Genomic DNA, 25,205 nt, shown 5'->3' with positions numbered 1-25,205 from the left:
CATTCATGGTGCTTGGAGATTTCTGGTCCAGATTTGAGGATCTAAGCTACTGCCCTTATCCTAACTTTTTGGTCCCCTTATTGATATAAAGCAATGGGGGTCTTTTTCTATGTCCAAGAAACTCAAATAACAAATCCCAAAACCTTAAGCAACAGCTATGCAAGGCCCAAATGCTAATGTTGCAAAGAATTTGGCAAATGGAATCCCAAAAGGATGACACCATTAGCTTGAGTGTCTGCAAAGTTTTTAAAATTATGCTGTCTGCTCCCTGGCCAGAGATGTTTCGTATGTTTCACCATATGCTCCATAGTCAGCTAATTTCCCCTTATGTCGATCATTCCCCAGCGAAGCTGCACCATGGGACCAGACCCCTCATGCGTTCTCCTTGGCTGCTTCTTGGGAGGGGACAACGCTGGCCTGTCATCCCAACAGAACTGGTGGCCCTTCAGGGTCACAAGAATCAGAATCATGACTCATTTGCAAATCACACCACAGATAGATAATAAACGGAATCTCTCATCAAAAAACAAACAAACAAACAAAAAACCCCAACTTTTATTTTTTTCTATTGCATAAATAATGGTAAATTAGACTCTTTTTTTATACAGATTATATATTTACAGACAGGTTTGGTTAGAGAAAACATTTGGTAAATATGGCAGTCAGTTTTCCTTTATACACTAAGATAACAATAATATATGCTTCATTTGATCAGTAAGTTGCATGCCACGTTAATTTATATTAATATTTACATTTTATATAGAGATTTTCTTTTGACTAGTCTGCTGACTCTCTCATCACTTAAGAGCAGAAATCATCAACCAATGCTGAATGAAAAAAACAGAAGTGGAATGAGAATGAAGTAAAACGGGAAGATTGTGGCCCAGGATTTCAGCCTTTATGGCCCATTCTGGATGGGAGAGCTGCCAAGCTCCATTCGCCTTGGTTACAATAGTCCTCAGCTGCACTCTGATTTGCATTCAGCCACTTACTGTGATTTGAGAAGAAAGTCACGTCTCAAGTCTAATGACTCCTAGGATCACAGTGACCACCCCCAATAAATGACAATTTGCTAACCCACTCCCTGACCAGGTTTTCATGCCTGATTTCCCTCCAAGGGCATTGTCTTTGGTTAGTCCTTGAGAGAAAAGCTTTTTTCTGGATTCAAAGTTGGGGAAGAAAATCAAACCACACTAAGAAGCCATTCAAGGACCCCTAAAACCTGATTTCCGGGTCAGAAAGAAAGAATATTCTTGATTTTCCTTGTAGCGAGCTGAGAGACACTGACTTCTATAAATTTCCACCAGCATCTGAAAGGGCCCTTTCCTGGCCAATCTAGGTCTTTCCAGGTAAGAACAGCAGGACTTACAATATAAACAAAGAGAAAAAAGGACAGAAACCTAGAATTTCGTGTTGTCATGGGGCAGAAGGGCTGAAGACTTCTGTGGCTCCTGCAGTCCCTGTCTTCCTGCCCTCTACCCCTCATCATTTTTGGACCACATCTACAGCAGGCACTTGGGTTCAGCATCACTCTTCAGCCATCTAAGGGACAATTGCAGGCAGCTGGTCTCCCCAGACTAATTCCTGGTAATCTCAGAGATTGTGACTCTCTTCCCTCAGCAGTGTTACAAATAATTACAAACCACGATCACATATACTAGAACTGCTGTTCCAGTAGCCAGAAAAAAAGGAAAGAAAGAAATGACCGGAAGTTGTGCTCTTTATTCAGTAGCTTCGCTAGGCTTTCTCAGATGAAGAAACAAGCATCTTTTTCAGACTCTGGCTTTGTTTCACCCTACTTCTGCATGTATTCTGATTCATGCGACCTGTGATAAGGTGACCAAATCCCCTTCATTTTCACACTGGCTAAGCCAGGACACATCTTTGATGCTCCCTTGAATCAGCAAGACCTTAGGAAGTAAATAAAACCTTTTGCCATAAGACACAACACATTTGACATAAGCCAATTTGCATTGTTTCACCTACCTATAGACAATGGACACCAAAAGAGATACTTGATTACAACTGCCTTTTGGGACTTGTGTTAAAAATGAAACTGCCAGTCCCTGATGCCATTCGTAGGGGACCCTCTCAAGTGCAGCCATTTATTTGTATTTGTTTCTGACAAACAGTCACAATGAGAGGGCTTTTATGGGTCATCTGGTTTACCTTTCCTCTTTAGAGATGAGAAACCTGAGGCCAAGAAGGGAAGTCACTCAAAATTATCTGGCTGGTGGGTGGCAGGGGCACCTGGGGTCCTGCCTCCTGTGCCCTTCCCAGCTGATAGTGCTGCCCACTCTTCTGGTTCTAAGCTCTGCTGTCCTGGCTTCAATTCACCAGGATCACCAGGACTGAACCCAGACAGAAAGCCCTGGGAGAGGGCAGATGTCAACATCCCCCAAGGAAAGGTGAGCATTCAGCCTCCTCTTGAAGCTTGCAGTGCATGTCATTGGGATCAGGTTGATGGGCAGCAGCCCGTGGCACTCGGTCCCCTGTATGTTCCCAAAGTAGGCCAGATATACAGGAAAAACATTTAGGGACCAGCTTCTGCAGCCCTTTAAACACTTTTTTCTCTCTCAGGTCCAGGGATGGAGCAACATTACACTTGAATTTTGCATTCCCTGGAATCTATTCCACTGGAAAATTCCAGCCTCTGCATCCTTTCACTTGGACATAACTTCTACCAATGTCAGAAGCATCAGTTTGAATGCCAAGCCATCATGCTCAAGGAAAGGAGGTGGATGAGGGCTCCATCAACAAGGGGGGGGGAGGGGCGGTGGGCACCGTGTTCCACAAGTTACCCAAAGTGGGGCGGGGGATGGGGTGGAGCAGGAGGCTGGGCAAGTCTTTTCCGGTTACAGAGGTCTGTCTTTGTGGGACTGGCAGAAACTGATTCTTTGTGGCTATATTTCAAGCCAACTGAATCAAATTACTTTTGCTTTTAAGACTTTTTGAGCATTGTTGTCATGTCCCTTGAGACCATGTAGAAAGGGCCCTAAACCAATACTAAGTAGAAACCATAGCTGTTAAAATGACCACGTGCATTAGCAATGAGAGAGGATACTAAGCGAAGGGTTTGGCTGGCTTGTGTACTTGACCTTATTCCGCCAAACCAAGTGTCTCTGGCAAGGCCACTTAACTAAGGACAGTCCCCTGAGTGACTTAGTCAAAAGAAGTATGAAGTGAAGCTGAACAGTTCTGACATTTAAATTGTCACGGAGACGGGGTCTGTAAGAGGCTTCCCAAATCCGTCTCCATTTTGCCATCGCTTTAAATAATTCAAATTGAAAACCCTAGCTGCTGAATAATGTTTCTTTTCTATTTCTGATGGATTTCTTTTTCCCTTCCGGGAGAGTTGAACCATGAGGTGGTGAGGGAAATGGCTATGGCAAGGCCTTTGGGTTACGGACTTTTAGCCCTGTGGGGTCAATGAAGAGGCCACGAGAAAGCTCTGACCTGAGGTCATTTCAGACAGATGTTCTCCAGGGAAGGCAGCTCTGCAGTCCTCCTGGTAATTCAACCAATATGTGCCAGAGCCTAGGAGCTTACGCACAGTTCAACTGCATCATCAGGGCATTATAGAAAAGGGGTGCCTCCTTTTGCTGTGGGATTCAGACCTTCTCTATATCTCAGCGGAACAGGGTGAGTAACACGATGATTATGGGCCTTTGGAGAAGTAGTCAGTGCAGTAAAATGACCTGTGGTTTGAGACCCGCAGCTGGAAAGAGTGAAGCTCTGCGGCTTCCACGGGCTGGAGAGCAAGAGCTCAGCAGAGCAGGGCTTTCAGGCTCGCAGCCAGCCACCCCAGGGGCTGTGCTGTGCCGTCACCCCCTGTTCTCCTAGTCAGGCCTTCACATGTTCCCAGGGAGGCTGTAGGTACTGGTGCAGAGCAAAATCTCCTTGATTTATGACCTGAGTCTGGACTTAAGCCTAGAGAAGACATGTGGAATAAAAGATAAACTTCTCTCTCCCGGTACTTAAGTATATCACTTTATGATTCTGTGGATGGGAGGTTGGGAGGAGCATTATTATCAAAATGAGCTTGCATCCTTCACTAGCTCTTTTGACTAACTATAGTAGAACAGACCGTTTGTCATGGACAGTCTGAGACAGGAGCAGGTATCAAGAAAGAAGACTCACACATCTTGTTTTCTGCAAATAAAACACCTATAAACTTCTGAAACTACTGGGATTGCCTAAGACCACATGTGGGCCTCGGTTCACTTCAGTTCACATTTCTGGCTTGTGGGAGTTCTTCTTAACAGGCAAACAGATGCTTTTAAAGATTGAGGCTTAAAATATATTTTGCCTTCCAGATGACATTACTGACTTTTCACCCAGATCAAGGGATCCTTGCCCTGGGCCCTGGGAGGTGGGGGGCGGGGGGAGGAGGATGGGGGAGGATACCACTTGGCTCACAGGTAGCTCCTGTTCTCCTGAGCAAATGGAAGGGCAGGTTGAAACACAAAAAAGAAACCACGGGATTTTTTTAGGGTAATTTCCCCACCAGCAGGATATGGATGCAGGGAATCAGGTTGCAATCAGGCAGAACTCAAGTATTCTTTAAGAAAATGTTCCCTATTTTTGTGTGCCTTGGCAAAATCAGGGTGGAATGCAAAGGTTGCCATGGCAACATTCTTTTTTTTTTTTTTAACAGACTGGTCACATGGGACCCACGCACATTCTGGAAGCCACTGCTCCTAGTTCCCATGATGGGTCCTGTTAGGGGGCTCTGTCTGCTTCTGGAGTGATGGGTAACAGCTTTGTGGGGAGCCAAGGGCATCAGGGTCTGTACCCCTTGTCTCACAAGCAAAATGCTTCCTTGGTTATCACAGTGTGGTCTGGGGGGGCACCCATTCTTGTGACAAGAATGAGCCAAGCTCAGTTTGCCAATCACTCAGCTGCCTCATAATAGACCCCTATGTCTATTTGTTGGGAGCACAGAGGAAGAATTGGGGTCCTCTGTCTCCATTCCTGCAGAGGTCACCTCATGCTGGGGCCACATGGCACATCTCGTTCACAGGGGACCGGGACCTTCTGGGGTCTTCATCCATAAGCATCGTAACACCCGTGGTGAAGGTGTTGATGGGCGTGGGGCCCTGGAGTAGCACTGGTAAGGACAAGACTGGGGTTGGGGCTGTAGGAAGCCAGAATTTGAGCTGCCTGACAAAGCCCAACTCCTTTGACAGACTGTCCAGGAAAAGCAGCCAGGGTGCAAGTCACCAGGACAAGCTCTTAGCTTGTCAAGTGTCAAGAATACCACTACTCTGGGTTGACTCCATACTACTGCAGACCGTGGGTGCCAAGTGCGAGGTTACCATGGAGGAGGATAACTTCTAGCTCGTCAAAGAGAGCTCTGTGGCTTCCTTGGTGCCCTCTGTCCCTAGCAGCCTCCACAAGGAATGCACGCTCCTAGATTTTCTCCTGGGTAGGATGACTGGCTTCCTGGTCACTGGGCCACAGGGAGGGTAGGAGGCCTCTTTAAGGAGAGGGTGCTGAGGACGTTGTAGGGTGCCTCTCCAGACTCCTTTTCATGTGCACCCCTGCATGGTGACTAATCTGTCTTCCAATGAAGGCTAACCCTCACATCCTTCAGGGTCCCTGTTCTCCAGGGAGAGGCAGAAGAACTTGCAGAAAAGCAGCCTTTGAAAAGCAGCATTTTTAGCTCTCAAGTCCAACCTCACCTGCAGCATTGTAATATCCTCTCATGGGGCAGAATCCTTTAAGAATCATCCCTGGGGTCTCTATCCAGTCTCCTTAGGGTCCTGTAACTCCCTCCCCATTAGGACGTAGTCTAGTGGTTCAGGGGGTCCCCCCACCAAGTGTAGTTGAAAGAGGGAGGGCCAGCTGCTTTGGGCAGGAGATAACGATGAAGTTGTCCTATTAGTATTCTGTATTTGGACCTGTTCTTGTTTGGGATTCGTATCCTGAGGGCCACGGCATCTCAGGCAAGAGGAGAGAGGAGAGGCAGGTGTGCAAGGTGTGCTGTGGCAGGGCAGGGCGAGCAGAGGGCAGACAGGCTGCTGCCTTCCATGGTGGGGATGTGCGGGACCTCTCACAGAAGGCCTCTCAAACCCCTGGGCTCTCAGAAGCAAACACCTGCTTCCTCCTCTTACGATGGCTCAAACCCTAGTTTTTCTTGTGCTCATCATGAATATTTGCACTGTCTCCCACAGTGGGGAAGTTCCTGTAGCTGCCCCCAGGCTGTTGCCTGAAGCGCTTGCAGAGGTGAATTGGAAGAAGACCCTAAACTGAGACATTGGAAGCTCCAAGTCTGAGAAGGCAGTAGGGAGAAAGCTGAGAGGAAGGGGAGGCTTGAGGGGTTCAGGAACACACACTGCACCAAAAAAACCTACCCAGCTACAGTGAAAGAAGAAAGATTCTGGTGCTTCATTACTTGAAAAAAAAAAAGGGAAAGGGAGAGGGGAAAAGCATGTAGCTTTCGGATATGATGGAGGGAAAGAGGAGTGAGACAATTCCATTACAGAAATAAAGACCTGAGCTTGGAAAAGTACAAAGGGAACTATTAGATTGAAAGATTACTGGTTAATCAGACTATGCAAGCTTGAATTAAGCGTGGTGGCTGATGTGACATCTAGGAAAAGTCAGGAAATTACAGACTTGAAATGGTGTTAAAAACAGACTACGGGGTTCGGTTTCCTTCCCCAACAGAAGTATTCTGCAGGGAGAAGTAAATTACCTGTCGTGTTGGCTAAACTTATTAATATCTTTTTGTTTTTTTTCTCATGGAAATGAGTCAGTTGCAGGATCTGAACACCGGAAGATGTTATATAAAACACAGTTGTTTGATCTTTCTATCTTTCCACTCTGGACTGTATTTCTCTTTTTATCTGGGGAAGACTAACTTACAAAGCAAACTGTCAGATGAGAAAAAGGTGAGATGCAGAGGACCTTAACTTCTGGCATTGAGATGTGTTCAGGCTCCATGACTGCAGACGGCTGGGGTATGGGCTGCAGCACCTCACCATCAGTCTGTCTCCTATCACCCAAACTACCTGTCCCGCCCAAAAGAGGTAGGGACGCGGGTCGGAGGACAAGCTTATATCAGGAGTAAGCGATTAGGGAAGAATGATGTCACACACGAAGAAGCCAAATATATGTCTGTCTACATGTCTGTGATATAGAGGTGCCCATGATTATGCTTCTTTTTCTCTAATGGCAGCACAGGCAGCAAAGCTGGGAGGAAGGCTCTCTGCAGATTCCAAGATGCTGGTGCGCGATGGGCTCTAGGAACAGAAAGCCAAGTGCAGATGGAAACCGAGAGCTCCCCAACTCTGCCAACAAGAGTCGTGTAGAAAAGGCAGTAAGAACGGAAGCGAAGGGGGCAGCTGCAGGCCGCCAGGTGCTGCACCCCATCCGATGGCTTTCCCCTCAAGCCTTGGGGGGTTCCACTGGGTGGAGGAAGGAAGCCAAGGCCAGATGGAGAGCCCCTTCTTCTGCAACAACCCGCAAGTCAGCCCCTGGGGACTGAGGGTTGCCGTTGGGGGGGTCTCTAGTTGCCCCCAAGGTTGAAAGAATGGGGCTAGGAGGTGACTGCGTGTTCACGCCTCTCTCTTGCTCTCTGGGCCACTGGGATTCGGAGATGAAAATGAAGTTTCTCTTCAGTTTCTGCAGGGCTATTTATTGCATTAGGAAACAAAACCATTAAAGCATTGAAGACAGCCCTTTTGTGTCCCTGCCAAGGAGATGAAGTGAATTTGCAACACCGGTTGCACTGCAACCTGGTGTTCTTCGGTGAACTGTGCCATGTCTGCATCGTTCGGATCTGCTTTTGAGGAGGAACAGTCTGCCCGCAGGGCATGCGCATGCGCGGTGAGCTGGGAACGCAGCGGCGTGGTGGCGGGAGGCTGCTACTCCATGCCGCTCCGCAGGATCTGGTTGGCCGCAATCAGCATGACGCTTATGATGAAGGCCATGGCGAAGGCGCAGATGAGGCTCTTCCGGACGCAGGTCTGTCTGTTCTGTTTCTGAGAATGCACTGGAGGTGGGGGAGCAGAGGGCAAGGAGATGTGGAGGGCAAGGAGGGGAGAGAAGAGAAAAATGACACTGTGAGACGGGCTGCACCTCTTCCTCAACAAGCCCAGAGTCCAGTCCCTAGGATGCGGACTGGTCAAATCAAGTCGACAGTTTTGGGGACCACCCTCAGGGGAGACTGAAGATCACGTCTTCTGGCAAATGGTATGAAACACTGAAACTTCTATAACAAAGACAATGACAAATGTGATGTTCAGAGTGAGGTGTAAACCTAACAGTTATAATGGAGTTACAGATATAATAGAGGCACAGAGACTTTCTGAGTCAGGCAGTATGGAGCACTTCAGAGTGAGTTTCACAGAAGGCATCATCCAGCCACTGCCATATCCGTTTCTGTGGGACACCTGGCTCCCATGTCTGAGGCAGCTGACACAGACAGAGCGAGGTCAGGTGTGTCCCTATGTGCTGGCGCTGGGCTGGAAGCAACTTAACCTTTCCCAGAATTGTTCTTGGGTGGCTGCTGGTCCAAAAGACTCTAAGCGACCCCTTGTATTAGTTCAGATGTGCCCACCAGCAGTTGTAGAACCAGGTCCCTGAGTCAGCAGCACCCGCACCACAGAGCTTATTAAAAAATGCAGATTTTCAAGGGCCGGCCGAGTGGCTCAGTTGGTTAAGAGCTCGCTCAAGAGTTTGAGTTCTGAGCAACAATGGTTCGAGTCCAGCCCGAGCTGAGCAGCCGCTGAGCTGCCAATAGGTAGCAGGATGGCTCAGCTAAAAAAAAAAAATGCAGATTTTCAGGCAGGACCCCTCCCCAGATCTACTGACTCAGAGACTGGGGATGGGCCAGTGATCTGCGTTTAACTAGGTGATCCTGGTGCATGCTGAAGTCTGAGAAAGGGGTACCACATGAGCTGTGTGTGGAAAAGACCAGTGTGAAGCTGAGGGTACAAAACCCTCTCAGACTTTCCAGAGGCAAGGTCTCCCCAGATCCTGTGGCCCTCCGGGTCTAACCTTGGGTCCTGGGGTTGCGTTCTCTTAATCCTTTTGTACCAACCATTTTTTATAAGGCCCATGTGACACCATTTGTGAGTCTCAATCACAAGGCATTAATTAATGGGTTACTAATATGGACCAGAAACAGGAAAATGGAAATAACAAGAAATAATAAATAAAAAGTTTTGATCAAGTGTGCTAAGGAAGAACAAGTCTCTTTCTCAGGCTTTGCTTCCCATGCCAGATTTCTTTCCCTTCTCCTTTTTGTCTACACTGTCTCCCGACCTGGTCCTGGTCCCACAGTGATCTTTGCATACAGTTTACCACTTAGTGTATAGATGACATCTGTGCCCTGGAGGCGCTAGGAGGCTACCTGCACCAGAGCTTCTCACTGGACCAGTAGTAGCAGAACCATCTGGGAGTTTGACGTAAATGAGAATTCTCAGCCCTCATTGCAGAATTACTGAATCAAAATCACTGGGGATGGAGGCCAAGAATTTGTGTCTCTTTCTATAAGCTCTCCAGGTGTCTAGGGAATCACTGGGCCCCACCCCCAGAGTTTTTTATTCAGTATGTCTAGGTGCAGCCAAAGAATCTGAGTTTGAGTTGCTGGGGACAGGAGGTGTGTGTGTGTGTGTGTGTGTGTGTGTGTGTGTGTGTGTGTGCGCGCGCGCGCGCATGGTTTAGGGACATTGGGGTGGGGGGTATTGGGAAGATGGTTCTTTACAATCAGATGTTAAGAAACCCAATGCTAAGACAGAAGAACCCTTTCAGGTTAACCTCTTCATTTAAAAAAGGGGTCCTTCTAAACAGAGGCAATAGTTTAGTGGTTACCAGAGGGTTAGGGGGAAGGGAGGTAGTAGATGAGGGTAAAGGGGATCAAATATGTGGTGATGGAAGGAGAACTGACTCTGGGTGGTGAACACACAATATGATATATAGATGATGTATTACAGAATTGTATACCTAAAACCTATGTTGCCCCAATAAGCCTTAATTTTAAAAAAGGGGTCCTTCTGCAAGACTCGCCTCTAAAGAACCTAAACAACATTCATTGTCCAGTACCTCTCCCCCTTGACATCCAGTGGCTCCTCTAGATTCCTGGAAACAACAGGGAAGCAGTTGGTTTGGCGATGTGTCCAAAGGCAATGGAGCTTTCCCTGAGAGAAGGGGCTTGTCAGGGGGCCTCTAAGAATTACCCCACCAGGGTGGTTCTCCAGCAAGCCACACTCCACGGAGAGCCAGTACAGGCGCAATGCTCAGCTCCCACCCCAATACCTGCTGCTCATGTCTGCATCATCTCTGAGGTCTCGTCTTGTTATTTTTAATTCTTCTGGATCCACTGGGCTCCTCCTTCCCTTGGGGGATTGAAAGTATTTCTGGTTCAGCTCTTTATTTGCTGGTCATGTCTGGGTCTTAGAATCTTACAGGCTTTTAGCCGGAGGAAGAAATTTTTTTTGTGTAAAGATGCACCCCTCCATCCTCCCCACCTCTATGGGCAAATGAAAAAGATGCCAGCCCTCAGGAAGGAAAAAGGAGGTGGCATTTGAGCAGGAAAGGACTGAAGCAGAAATAAGACGTGGATGTGGAAGTAGTGAATCTCACACTGAGGACTGGTTCATTTATTCTAAGCAGCTCCTCTGGATAAAAACGCTTCTGAAGGCAGTTGTCTAGCTTTCCATCCTGAGGACTGGCAAAGGCTTAAGGAAAAGGACAGTTGTGTGATTCAGCTGAGGAGAAAGTTTTTGCTGAAACCCTTTGTGAAGGACACCCAGAAAACAAGGTCACAGGCAACAGGCTTATCCCCAGGACAGAAGCTGCGCCTGTGACTTAAACACCCTTAAGTAGTGGTCGGGGAGAGGTGAGGAAGGGGGAGAGGCCTGGAGATCTCAGAGCTTGTATGAGGTCATGCACATCTGAACCCAGACCACAGTCCCGTAAGCAGAGTGGAACTTCCAGCTCATTCCTCGGTGGCTCTGAAACAGATCATCATTTGTCCCTAATTCAGTCTCTGTGCTTTGATATCCAATCTGATGTCACCATAAATTGTGTGGCAGAGTAAAAAAGTAGGGACTTCAGAGCCACACCCAAGTGTGAATCATGATTATCTCACATCCTAGCTGTGTGGCTTTTGGCAAGCTAATTTCCCTGGGCCTCAATTTCCTCATCTATAAAATGGAGGTAATAAGACCTACCTTGCTGTGAAGTAAGGGCATATGAAGGTATGGCAATACGGTCTTTGTGTCTTTGCCCAATGAATGCAAATTCCCTTTCGTAAACCTTTTATAAACTCCTCCTTATTGGATGCCTGCCCCAGTGGGTAATACTCACTGCATGCTTCATATGTGTTGTCACATGCTTCATATGTGTTGTCACATGCTTCATATGTGTTGTAAAGCAGCAGTGCTTTGTGAGCTGGGTTGGGATCCTCTTTTTTTTTTCTTTTTTTTTTTTTTTAGCTGAGGCATCCTGCTACCTGTTGGCAGCTCAGCGGCTGCTCAGCTCGGGCTGGACTCGAACCGCTGTTGCTCAGAACTCAAACTCTTGAGCGAGCTCTTAACCAACTGAGCCACTCGGCCGGCCCTGGGATCCTCTTTTGATAGAGAGGGACCTGAAGCTCCAAGGAGTGAAGTTCAAGCTCATTTTGCAAATGGGGGAGGTGAGATTGGAGCCCAGGTCTGATTTAATATCCAGGTTCAAAACTTCTGCACAGACTCTCTCTTCATGATCTTTTGCTTGGCAGTGCAAAGTTCAACAAGAGAAAGACCCAAAGAAAATGCACTTTGAACACTGGGTATGATTGGCAGAATATAACCCAGCACTAATTACTGTGTTTGTTGATAATATTTTAAGGCCTGTTTTTGGCTATCACGTGTTTGTGTTGCACTGTATTTTTGTGGGTTTATTTATGCTCCATGTCTGCACTTTGTTTCCTCAACAAGACTGTAGGTCAGCCTAGGATGAACCATGAGTTGAGATCTGGTTTCTTCAATTAACTGCCACTTAGGAGCAGCCCTGGGCAAGTGACTGAATTTTTCTGAGCCTCAGTTTCTCTCTGTGTAAAAGGAGCTAATAGTAACTGTTGTGCTAATCTCAAGAACTCTTTCAAAGATCAATGAGCTCATTTAAAAAAGCAAAAGTTATGTCTAACTGTGAAATGCTAGAGGAATGCAAGGTTTTCTTTTTGTATCCCCGGAAGCAAGAGAAAGGCCTGCTTTTTTTATTTTTTATTTTTTTTATCTCCATTCCCTGTAGCCTCCAGACAGGGTGAAGGATACAGCAGATAACCCCAAACCTTTGCTTTGGTCCCTTCCCTGGTTAATTCATCAGGAATCGCAGCTAGACTCACCTTCCGAAAGCAATGCTTAGTATGAATCACCACTCCCTGCAACTTCCTGCGAGGCCCCCCTTGCTGGGAAAAGGAGTTCTGTTCCCTGCAGCTCCTACGCTCAGTGGGTAGGACCACAGGTCACTTGCGCACCTCTGCCTCTAAACCACTGTGCCTCCCCTCCCCCAGCAACCTCTGTCTCAGCCAAGGTTTCCTGCTGTTCTTTGTGCGAGACTGTGGCACTACTCACACCATTCCCTCTGCTAGGGGTGTCCTTGGCCTTTCATCTCATGGCTTCTGGGCCTAAGTCAAACTTGACTTCCTCATGAGGTGCCTCCCGAACATCCAGCTTGCAAAGGCCCTGATCTTTTTAATTGTTTAAATGGTCTAGCTCTTAATATTTATTTTTAATTGAGGTAGAATTCACATACCATAAAATTCACCCTTTTAGAATGCAGAATTATTTAGTACATTCACAGTGTTGTGCACCCATCACCACTGTCTAATTCCAGAACATTCTTATCATCCTAAAAGAAACCCCATACACATTAGAAGTCACTCTTCATTCCCTCCATCCCCAGCCACCAGCAATCACTAACCTACTTTCTGTCTGTATGGATTTGCTTATTCTGGGCATTGCATATAATGGAATCATACAACATGTAGCCTTTTGTGTCTCACTTCTTTCACTCAACATAATCTTTTCAGGTTCATCCATGTTGGGGCATGTGTCAGTACTTGATTCTTTTTCATGGCTGAATGGATGGACCACATTTTGTTTATCCATTCACAAGTTGATGGACATTTGGGTTGTTTCTATTTTCGGTGCTATTATGAATAATGCTACTTCAAACATTCGTGTACAAGCTTTTGTATGTACTTGTTTTTAGTTCTCTCGGGTTCTAATCTGGGAGTCAATTGCTGGGTCATATGGTAATTCTATGTTTAACTTTTTGATGAAACTGCTCCTTTTTGGATCTTACTGAACACTGAAAATGGCAATGCTGCTGCTGATCTTTTCTATTTCTTCTTCCTGGTAGGTCCTGAGCTCTTTCTAGCATAGTACTTGACACAGAAGCCCAGGAAGTACACGGGGATGCAATGTGAGTTGCAAGAGGTTGACACAGGAGGATGTAGAAGTGGGGTTTACTGTTTTCTTGAAGGCTTGTTAGCAAGCCTCAAACCCTGACAGAATCCTGGCTTTCATGGCAGGACCTGGGGCTGTGAGCTCCAGGACACACTGTTCCTTCCTCTTGTTATTTTAGCACAGATTCACACTGCTCCTCGCAGCAAATCACAGGAAGGGCTCTTGGAGTTTCTTGGGGAGAGAGTCTTCTATGTGGATTTTGCCACTGACCAGCTGGTTGACCCTGGATATAGTGGGTTCTGAAGCCCCTGGCATTAGTCTTGATGTTTGGAAACGGGGCTGCATGTCTTTAAAGGTGCTGGCTCCCAACTGAGGCAAATCAGAATCATAACAATTCTGATTATTTGCACCAACATAGATCTATGTAAGTCATATTTCTGGCAGGAGGTCTGGAGCTCAGGAAGGTTAAAACAATAATAATAATAATAATAATAATAATAATAATAATAAACCCCAGCTCAGCTGATTCTCATAATAAGCCAGAGATACCAGGTCTGGGAGCTATTAATGCTCTGTGATCCTTCCAGGTCTAACGCTTTCTGATTCCATGAAACTGGATATTTCCAAGGCTGAAAGTGGAACTAGTTAAGACCTTTCAAAAGAGATCGGTGATGTCACAAAAACCCGGTACCAAGTAAGACTTGAAGGTGGGGGTGGACGATGCAGCCTTTATGGGAACAGGAGTGAGGCTGGTGTGTTTTAGGACACTTTTGTTAAGAGGAAAAGGGGCCACCTCTGCGAGGGGGTGGGAGCTGGTCCTTTGTCCACCACCAAATCATACCGGGTTTCTAGACATCAGACATCTGTATCTGCTTTGAGGGTCCTATTATGGACCCTTGGTGTTGTGGCCTTTCCAGAAGTCCTTCCCCTTCTTGTAACAGAATTCACCTTTTGGTTTGTGGATCTGTACCTCTCCACCTAGTGGAACTCTCAGTCCAGGGTGTTACCTTTCCCAGTGTAACAAGGCAGACTGGCCAGGGAGAGGACCACAGGCTCTTGGCTTGGTGCAGTGTAGACACACAGGCCAAGCCAGTTTAATCAGAGCCCCTTCTTAGGATAGAGATGAGCCCTGAAAGAGAAGAATGCTATCAACTCAGTGAGAGAACATTCCCAAGAATGAAGCCAATAGAAAGGAAAGACAGAGAGAAGGAGAATAAGAGCAAGAGAACAAGGTGGGGCGGGGAGACAATGTTCACTGAGCTCTTTGGGTCCAGGTCAGCCAAAGTTCCTCCCTGTGACTTCTGTTATGTGAGCAGTGCTTTTTCGTTTAAAGGGGTCTGGGTTGAGTTTCTGTAACTTAAAATACAGAGAGTGTTGACCAATACTCTTGCTAACTCCAGTGCTAACAAGGACTTGACTTTAGGAATGAATATGTCTAGAGGATGGTTCAAACTTTGTAAATTTGGTCTCTGCCCCATCCTTCAAAGACGTGCAGTTCCAGCAGTATGTACTCCACAATGTCTCCAGGTGAAAAACAACAACAGGAAGAGAACTGGGGCCAGAGACTGGCTAGTTTTGTTTTTTTGTCTGTTGTTTTGAGTGCTCACTAATGTTTTAAGCTTTCTACTAAATATTCTCATGTGTTACCTAATTTAATCCTCATAACAACCATAGGTCAGTATATGATTCCCATTTCACAGATGAAGAATGTTAGGCTTTGGGCCGGCTGAGTGGCTCAGTTGGTTGGGAGTTGGCTTGGAAGCACGAGCTCTGAGCGGCAGGGCAGCTGATTTGATTCCCACATGGGCCAGTGGCACTGCGCCCAAGCTGAGCTGTCGCTGGGCTGCCAATGGGTAGCAGGATGGCTCAGCTGGTGAAAGCGCATGCTCTTAACAACAAGACTGCCTGTTCAACGGGGGTTATGCCCACCCGCAACTAAGACTGAGCTCAGCACCTTGAGCTGAGCTGCCACCCAGATGGCTCAGTGGATGGAAAGTGCACTCTTAACAGCAGGGCTGCTGGTTCAATTCCCACATGGGATGGTGGCTACGGCCTCCCGCGGCTAGGATTGTGGCACAACACCTTGAGGTTGGAGGATGTGGGCTGCTGTGGGCAGCCAGATGGTGACTGGTGCCCTCCATGGCTACAACTGAAGAGCAGCAACTTGGCTGGTCCCCCTCCCCAGTTCCCCAACACTGTTTCCCTCCCCTAACTCCCCAATTAAAAAAAATAAAGAATATTAGGCTTTTAGTACTCATTTAATTGCCTAACTCAAGCAACCCATTGGGTGAGGCAAGATTTTTAAGCCAGCCCTGTCCAGAGTGCAGAGCTGGAGTCCTTAATCATCATGTGGATTTATCAGAAAGAGCTCTACAGGTCTCTTCTATCTTGTGTCTCAGAATCTCATCCCTCCACACTCAGGGCTCCAGGAAACTCTTACAGGTTTGCTGTGAAGGTGCCCCAAAGAGAAGAAAAATCCTTTTTCGTCTGAAGTCCCAGATTTCTCTGAAAACTGTCTCTTGTCTCACCGCCTGCCACGGACCTCAGCTACACCTTAACCTCCTTCATCTACACAAGGAGAATAGGCTTTATTTCAGGAAAGTCACAGCACCAGGGGAGCTGGGAGCAGATGGTGTAGATGATGTGTCATACCCTTTTCATTTGGATGGGCATGAAATGCCCAAGGTGCATGACCAGGTGAGCACCCAGGTCTCCCCATCCAGGTGTCCATTTGACATCCAGACAGAAACACTGTGGCTGGCTGAAGGATGGCTGAGCTGGAGACCTTGGATTTGGCCACAAATTCTTTCTGACCTTCCACTGAGCCTAGAAAGTTTCGTTATGATCATTGTTGTCCAACCTTTGCTTGGACAGATAAGGAAAATAAGGTTCAGAGAGTTTTAAAATAAGCTACCCACTGCCACACAGCTTGTCTACACAGGACGGGTATCAGAACCCACATGTCTGTACAGGGATCCTCTGGGGTGACCTGGGCTGCGTGTCCTCCTTTGCTCTCATTCCTCTTATCCCTCATACAGAGGCACTGAACGGTACAGAGCAGCCCTGCTATGTCTTTCACAGAAACTCCTTATTCCCCAGTTGGCGATCTTTACTTCCCTCTCCTGTGCATGTTGTCAGAATGTCTAGAAAAATCTGACAGCTAGTATTCCATTTAGGGACAGCACGGGGTATGTGTCTTGAAAGGCCTCACACAGAAATCTTGCTGCCTTCCACTCAATTTCCAAATATAATGATTTCATTGGCAATGAAATGAAAAATTAGTAAGGATGAGAAGCTCCATTCTATAACGAGCCTTTGTAATGTTTACTCCCAAGGAACTAACCCAAACAAATGAGAGGCCAGGGCAGGGCTTTATCAGGTGGACCTGGGTTCAAATCCTGACTTGCTATTTAACTTTGGACAAATCACCTTGCTGAGCCTAAGTTTTCTCATCTGTACCACAGGGGCCACAGAACTTATCTCTTGGCTGTACTGATAGGTCAGTGGAACGTGTTAGCAAATGACCAGCACTAAGCAGGCATCCCGAGCAGTTTTCTTCCACCTCTTTCCTGCTGGACTGTTATCAATAGGGATTACACAGTAATCACTGGAGGCAAGCACCACCAAACTTAATATATACAGAGGGTGTCAAAGAAATGTATACACAGTTTAAGAAAGGAAAAAACTGCATTAAAATTACACTGATGGTTACCACTTTGAACACCTCTTGTAATTGCAGAAGTAAAACGTGACTTGTATTCATCTTTTGTTATCGGTATATATTGAGTATTACAATTGTAATACAGTTTTTTTTCCTTTCTTAAAGTGTATATACATTTTTGGGGCCCCCTCTGTAGTTTAAGTTGTCACAAGCACCCTTAAGGATCTGGTGACAGGCAAATAGATAATTCAACCACAAGACCTCTCAATTCCACATATGTCAGCGACTGGAACCAAATAATAAAATACAAATTTGTCTCCCAATGTCACTGAGCTTATGTTCACCAAAAACAAAATGTCTGGTGTTTACAAGTGGTTGAACTGAATCAAAACATCTCAGAACTCTCTTATGTAGCATGGATGATGAATGGGGTCATGGGTAGTCATATAATTTTGTATCTAACCCATTGGGGCAGATGCGGACCTATTTGTTTTTCCAAATAATTAGAACACAAGTATTGAAAACTAATACCTAAGTGGAGCATAAGTTATCTTAATAAGGGAATTCAAAAAGATCTGAGGGATTGGGGTTGCCTGAAAGTCCTACTTCGAGCCAAATATCTCAATGGGGATGTGTAGCCCTCTAATTGCAGGTAATGTCAGAGAGTCCCTGACTCAGTTGGGTTAAATGACCTCATGCCCAAAGCACCCAGCACCTGTTCAGTGCCTGACTCAGTCTGAATAACTTCCCTCCCAGAAACCAGGTGTGAATGCAGGAAACCATGGAATTACATTCTTTTAGTCTCCTCCCTGCCTTCATAAGGGTTTGTGTAGATGACTTCTTTCGGGGGCTCTAGGAAAATGGGTTCCATGCATGATGTGAGCTCCCAATTCAGGGTTTCCTGAAGGAGTGAGGACACCTTTCCTTATATGTATCTTGGAATTTCATCCTATCTCCTCTTGTCCATTCCTTAGGAGAGAAGGGAAAAAATGCTGCTTGTTTATGATCACATAAAGATAAGGCAGATTGGAATGTGCAAGAGGCTGTGTTTATGTGTATTTGTTGTTTGTGTTGACCTAAAAATCAAACAAATAGAGAAAACAAAATCAAGCCAAAATAAAAACTAATAGGAGGACAACCCCTCTCCTCCCAAAAACCTCTCCATCAAGAGCTACACACCCCATGGGCTCCTGGTCTTTTTCTGTGTTCTTTATTCTTCCATTCACGTGAAGGAAATAATTGACATTTCCTGACTTAATGGACAGAATCTGAACAGCTTTGTAAAAGTGTTAGACCCAAGATTTATAAAAGTGAAAAGTATAACAACTGACATAAAATGATGCTGATGACATTTGGAAATCCTCCTATTAATTTCTAACCGACTCGTGTCACACTGGTTGCCCACAGCAGCGTTTTCAAACACTTGCCACACTCTGGAAGCTCCATCTTCACTCCAGCTTTGCTGACCTCAAAGCCATCTGATGTGGGCTTATTTCAACTCCGCCTCTGTTTCATGGACCATCTCCTCCTTCCTTGCTCAGAGATAGATAGATGTGCCTTTTCCCCTTTTAAAGACAAAGACCTCCTGCCCCTTTAACTTTTTGTTCATCATCGATTCCTTCTTCTGACACTGAATAGGGCAGGATTTCTAATGCCCATGGATCACAAGCTCTCTAGGAGAGCTAATCAGCATGTATGTATGCACTTGCCGCAGCCACGCTCCAACAAGAGCAGGAGGAAAGGGCTTCCTGGGTGGGGAGCAGCAAGGATGAGGGTGGCCTGAGTGGGCTCTGGAGTCTGGGGAAAATGCCCCGCCCACTTCCTTCCCTCTCCTTGGTCAGTGTAGGTTGTGAAGTAGATGAGATTTGACAAGAAAAGCCTCCCATTGCTTGAAAGAAACACGGGAAACCAATTGTGCCCTCAGAGTTAGATGCTGGATTTACCAGGAACTGGCCTAGTGGAAGCTGATCGGTGGGTGAGGGATTCAAGATGTCAGCGAGGGCTGGCTGAAGTGGCTGGACAGGGCGAGAGAAGACAGCACAGAGTGACAGCTTGGGGGACAGGGAGGGCCAAAGGCTGAGAGGAGGGTGAGGAGGTTTAGGAGGCATGAGCCATGGAACTGTGTAATCAGACTGTGGTAGGAGCAGGGAGAAGTTCAAAATGCCAACAGGCCCCTGTTTGTGGGCAGTAGGTGTGGCAGAAGGACGGAAGGGAGAAGGCCAAGGTCAGCCACAGGACTCTCAGTACGAGGGCACCAGGGGTGAACTCAGGCCCTGTTCATCCTCTCTTCCTAGACACCTTTGCCCAAAATAGTCAGGGAGGCCCTCTCCTGAACATACAGAGGCCTGTGGACTTAAATGTATGCACCTGTGACTTGGGCCATATCTGAGACTGGAAAAATCTTAAACCTGAACACAAACAAATGAGCTTACGTTTGGGGCCAAACAGTGCTGACAAAATATTAAAACAAACAAACAAAACTCTCTGACATAAAAATATGCAAAGGGCGTTATGTAATGAAGGTTGCAGAGCTCATCCAAAAAACAGTGTGCCAATAATGTTTCTCTTGTTAAATAAGATCATGAATTTGAAAGCATTTAGTAGTGCCTGGTACTTATCATTTACCCCCCAAATGACAGAAATGATAGCTGTTCTCAGTATTATATGTATGAATCATTAAAGCGGACCCAGTAAGACTTCTATTTGGAAACCCCTTTGTCAGTGATTTATTTCATTATTATATGAGCTTTTGAGTTATAAAGACATTACTTAAAATTCAGATTACTTCCCAGTGTAGTCTGACCTTCCTCAAATTTCTAAGACTTGTGACATTTCTCTGAACAAAACACTGATCCACAAACAAAGGCTCTTGTGGAAGATGAGATGCCCAGAAATACTTTCTTTCTATCTCAAGAATGGTTGCTGACAATGGAGGGCTGGCACCCCAAATGCTTCCATTGTTTGAGCACATGTATGTCAGCTAGAAATGGGATGAAACGGGGAGTCCAGGCCTGCTGTTCCCCCAACCTTCAGCCCAATCCCTGCCCAACTCACCCCTATTTGCCCTCCCAATCCCCCTGCCTGTCCGGCTAGAAATGAGTTGGCTGTGACCATCTGCCCTATGTGTTCTGTGCGGCCCCAACTCCACGTACGGTCATTGATGCTATGGCCCAGGTCACAAGGAGGGAGGCCAAGGCAGCTTCTGGACCACAGCTGGGTTCTGTTGGCTGCACACAGCACCTTTGAAAATTTTAAATTTGAATGCCTTTACTGGGGGGCATTGCTCTCGAGGTTACCCCAGTCCCCACCACTCCCTATTTCTCTGGCTTGAGTTATTTAGTTTGTCACCTTGGAGTATAAGCCATCTACTGTTTCCTCTTGTCCTGGCCTCTGATCCTGCACACTGATACAGCATTGCAGCCCAGACAGCGCTGTGGCCGCCTGGACTAGTTCAGCCCCGAGTAGCCTCCCCGCCAGGGCTTGGCCAGCTCTAATGTGGCAGTTCTAAGACAAGGAAGCCAAATGCCATTCTGGTGTCTATGTGACAGCTTACCATCTGTATCCATTGACTTGTATATACCAACAATATATATAGCTTACCATCTGTATATATTGACTTCTGAGTATGTTCAGAAACAAAGAATAGAAAAAAATAGTTTGACCTCTTTAAGAAACCTCAGCATTGAACTAGTTAAAAATTGCTTGGTAGTCTGCTGTGCTGCTTTAATGTAATTTAAAAAATTCTATGTGTCAGAGCTATTAAAGCTGCTCTGAGTTTCAAATGGAAAGAGGGATTCCGATTCGATTATTTTGCTTCCCTGGAACTCCCTATTGATTAGGGGATAAGATAGGCTGATGTGTTTTTCGTTTATTTTTTTCCTTAAGGTTTCTTTCACGAGCCCAAGAAAAATGGCTTCTCATGGGTCCCCTTTCTGGCCCCAGGATGACCTTATTTCTTCTGTAATTATGTGGTTAAGTTCACGAGAGTCCTCTCAGGAATAGAGCTCTTTGGGGAGCATAACATAGAGGTGATCCATGCCTCCAGACCCTGTGAAGTCGGTGTAATTTTCTTGATGTTTATAGATGAGGGAACACACTCAGATGATACACCTCTTGCCCAAATCACACAATTAGCCACTGGACTTGACCCAGACTTACTGACAGTCTAAACAGACTCTTTCTACTACCTGTGCAGCCCCCACTAGGTAAAAGCCACACACCTAGTGACAGACCTTAGAGAGTCACCGGAGGAAGGACAGGCTCAACGGAGGTTTTGCAAAAATGCAAACTTTGGGGAAAAAAATACAAAAAAAAAAGAAGGTACATCTTTGTGAAAAGGATCATTTAACCTCAGTCCTGGATTCTTGGCTTCCATGCCCAGGAGACTATAACACATTTTTCATTCAGAGGATATGGAGGTGTTGGCCTGTCCCAGACCAGGAAGAAAGCAGGAGCAGGGTACCTACCTCCTTCAAACTCTGTCTGGCAGTTCCCTGAGGTATCGTTCAGGCTTTCCTCCTCATTGATGATGATGTTCTCAATGTCCTTCATTGTCAAGTGGTCCCGGAATGCATGATAGAGGATGTGCTTCAGCTCCTCCAGAGTGATCCTTTGCATGTCGAACTGTGGAGATAAAGAGGAGTGAGAGGGGAGAGAACTCTGCTTGGGGCCTGACCGGCGAGCCCTAAAGCTCCTCTATGGAAACTGGTCCCAGCTTTTCAGGACATCAGATGAGCAGTTTTCCATCATGTTCAGCTCCATGCATGCTTGTGAACTTGCAAGAACTTATTGGGAATACAATGAGTGCAACACATCTCCCTCAATTGAGACTTTTGGAGAAAAAAAATGCCACCTGCTAGTTTGGTTTCCTACTTGTCCAGCCATCTGTTGTCACCCCTCCTCCCCTCGTGCACTTTGGAGCTGCATCACTCTTCAGACAATGCAGATGTCTCTAAAATTGCTGTAGTCCCTCAAGAAGCCAGCAATTCCCATCTTGATTTAAGTATGTATTTTGTTTAAACAAGATAAATGCAAGTTCAAAGCCGTGTTTGTAAGAAAGAAAAGCTGAAGAGGAAGTGTAGCAATCCCAGTTAGGTAGTTAGGTACTTCCCCTCCTAATGGCAGTATTATGCTCTCCTATTTGTTTCTATCAGATTTTGTTGTGTCACTTTCTTAGCCAGTGAAATGTGAGTAGAAGTCACATATGTCACCTCCAATAAAAAGCTATAAGAGCCCTTGTGTGGTCTATCATTTGTTCTTTTCCCTCTGCCATGAGAATAGCAGGCCATACATAGGGGCTGTTCCTTCTGTCTGGGTTCCAGAATGAGGATAAAGTGGAAAATACCTGCAGATATCTGATAAAAGAAAAATAATGTAAGCAATGTCCTTTGTTGTTATCAGCCATGGAAACTTTGGGCTTCTTTGCCACCATAGTGTAACTTGCTTTTTGTCAACGATACAGAAATTAGTGCATAGAAATGAGAGGCCACCATTATAGACATTCTAAAATATGATGTATGGCTTCTAGCGCCAGGAAGTGCAAAATAAAACCATTACTGGAAGTTGGAAAGACAACAACCCTTAGTATGCAGTAGTGCAAATTTGGTAAAATCATGGTCTGTGATAACTTGTAGGACAGAATATATTGAATGACTTCGTGGCTTTGGGAAACAATTGGGGAAACAGCACATTCTGTTGCAGCTGGTTGAATCTGACAGGGTGCTGCAAGAAAGAGAGCTCAGAAAAGAACTGATTGGTTTGCAAGTCAGAAACAGAGGCAACTCAGAAATTCCTGGACTTGTAGGAAAGAGCAGATGTTTCTCACCTCCAACTAGGAAGAGATAAAATTGAGAAATGCTTTAAATAAGGGTACAGACCAATTAAAACAAATCAAATGTCCTGTTAAAACCTCTGAATGTGGTACGTGACTCTCCAAGTCAGCTGGTTATTAAGTTGAAACAGTGGTATATTTCAAAACTAATTGTGGATGTGGCTATTAGCATAAACTACTTGGAATCAAATAGATAAAAATATGACCAAGTTTTTGAGAGAGCTGTACTGGCCAAGAATCAACAGGCTGGGATTCTATGACTCTTCAAAACTGAAAGTGATCTTTGGGCTCCCAGTCTTCTGCGAGCACAAGCCATTATGAAGAAAAGCCGAACAGACCCCAAGAAAGACATATTTTCCAATGCCCTCATTAGATGAGTATCAGGAGTGGAAAAGGCTGGATCCCCAGGTGGTGAAGTGGGGGATGATACGTGAAATCATGCAATGAAATCAAGAGCAATTTCCAGGATGCAGAACTAGGGTCTGATCAAGGGATATTCCTCATCCCAAGGTCTGTTCAACAGGATTTCAGAATTGATCTGAGTCTTACACTGCTATGTATCTCCCATTTTTCTTCTTGTTGGATAGGAATGATTTTGTGGTCAGCCTGACCCTGTTCTACCACTATACGTGAGTGTGTGTGTGCTCAAGCACACGTGTATGTGTGGGAGGGATGGTTAATTTGTCTTTTTAGTTCATATTTCTCCAGATCAAGAGGAGCTGCACCTGAATTTGATATATCTCATGAGATTCTAGATCTTGAGACTTATGCTGTAGTTGGATGGGACTTTTAGGGTGTCTCCCTTGGAGAGATGATGAGTATGTTTTATGGCTGAAAGGAAGGAAATAAATACTTATGAGCAAGAATGTGGGCTGTAACAGGTCATATTATTTCCAATTATTTGTTTCCCCTCCCTGTGAGAGAATCTCTCTGCCCATTGACATCAGTCTTTGACCAATTAAAAGAGACTGAAAGTGGCAAAAGTCTCAAAAGCCATTGTGTATTCTGCCATTTCTCTTTTCCTCCTGCAACAAAAACATAGACTCCAAATAGGGGCTGATTCTTCCTCCTGAGTCCTGGAATAAATACAACATAGAGCTAACCCATGAAGGGCATGCAATTTGAGTGAGAAACAAACCCTTGTTGTTAGCCACTATGACTTTGGGATTTCTGCAGTATAACTGGCCAAGAATGAATACAGAAATCAATGTTTTAAGTCAGTCTGGATCATGATAAAAGAAGTTTAGACATTTTTCTCCCTCCACTTTCTTTGTAAAACAATTTCTACCTGCTTTAAGTATGCCCCTTGTTCTAACCAATTAAATTGGGTTACTGAAACTTGCTGGAAATCTAAATGACTCAAGTTCAAAGCCATTTCTATGACTAAGAGCAACTGAAGGGGAGTATGTAAAGTGGATTTGTTTTCTGCATCCCAGTTTATTGACTATAAAAGTAAATTTTGAGATACACTCAACATTGAGCCTTAGATTCGACATGGGGACATGTGGTTGTTAACCTGTGTGAGAAGGCTGACAAAATGCATGGTGAGGGTGAGGGACCTCTTAGATGAGAAACTTGGGACCCTCCTGCCAAGGTCAGAGACAAAGAGTGACAAAGTCATAGAGACTGAGAAAATGAGTAACCATTTCCTAGAAGACCAACTGAAGGTCTGGAGTGCCTGGAAAAACTGACCAGCTGAGAGTTTGCTGAAATTCAGAAATTAAGTGAAAAGAATTGGCCAGGGGCTGTTTAGAAGGGCAGGATAAATGCTGATTCCAGAAATCTATAGTTTTCCTTTTATTTGGCTATCTGGGTCATGTTTTAATATCAGAATACTAATATTAAAAAAAATACTTGAGTAGAATTCCATGTTTTCTATATTGTCAGCATAGATTTGTCTTTTAAAGTTTAAAATGAATCACTATAAAACAATTTGGACATAATGCTAACAAGTATTTCTGCCATAATTATCAGTCCATTTAGCTTTTTAATTTTTCTTGAGTCAATTTTGGAATTTTGTATTTTTTCAGAAAAACCAGTCAAAAGATTTTCATTATTATGTACATATAACTATGCACAATAGTACTATAATTTTAAATTTCAGTACTTACATCTCATTCTATATTTATAATCCTATTTTTTTTCCTCTAGGTTTATTTTTGCTGTTTTATTCTGTTTATAGTGGATCCCATTTAAAGAATATGGCCTGTACATCTCTTATTTTTAGGAGCCTAAAGAGTTTTCATTATGGTGGAATATCTGTAGGATCAATTACACAAATATATTTATCTTTATTCATCTTTATATCTTA

At 45.2% G+C, this 25,205-nt stretch overlaps 1 protein-coding gene across 10 annotated transcripts in view; it reads right to left on the bottom strand.

The window, feature by feature from the left end:
* Positions 1–536: 536 nt before the first annotated feature.
* The window catches only part of CALN1 (calneuron 1), a 532,500-nt gene continuing 507,831 nt past the window's right edge, over positions 537–25,205 (bottom strand). For all 10 annotated transcript variants that reach the window (XM_019663705.1, XM_019663715.1, XM_019663707.1 and 7 more), the window contains 2 exons: positions 21,531–21,687; positions 537–7,999 (listed from right to left, as the gene is read on the bottom strand). In XM_019663705.1, coding sequence (XP_019519250.1) covers positions 7,872–7,999; positions 21,531–21,687 — 285 coding nt within the window. In that variant the 3' untranslated portion in view covers positions 537–7,871. The remainder of the gene's footprint in view (positions 8,000–21,530; positions 21,688–25,205) is intronic.

The sequence above is a fragment of the Hipposideros armiger genome, unplaced genomic scaffold (genome assembly GCF_001890085.2).
Source record: "Hipposideros armiger isolate ML-2016 unplaced genomic scaffold, ASM189008v1 scaffold_400, whole genome shotgun sequence".
Taxonomy (NCBI): Eukaryota; Metazoa; Chordata; class Mammalia; order Chiroptera; family Hipposideridae; genus Hipposideros; species Hipposideros armiger.
This window is presented reverse-complemented; position numbering and strand designations above follow the sequence as displayed.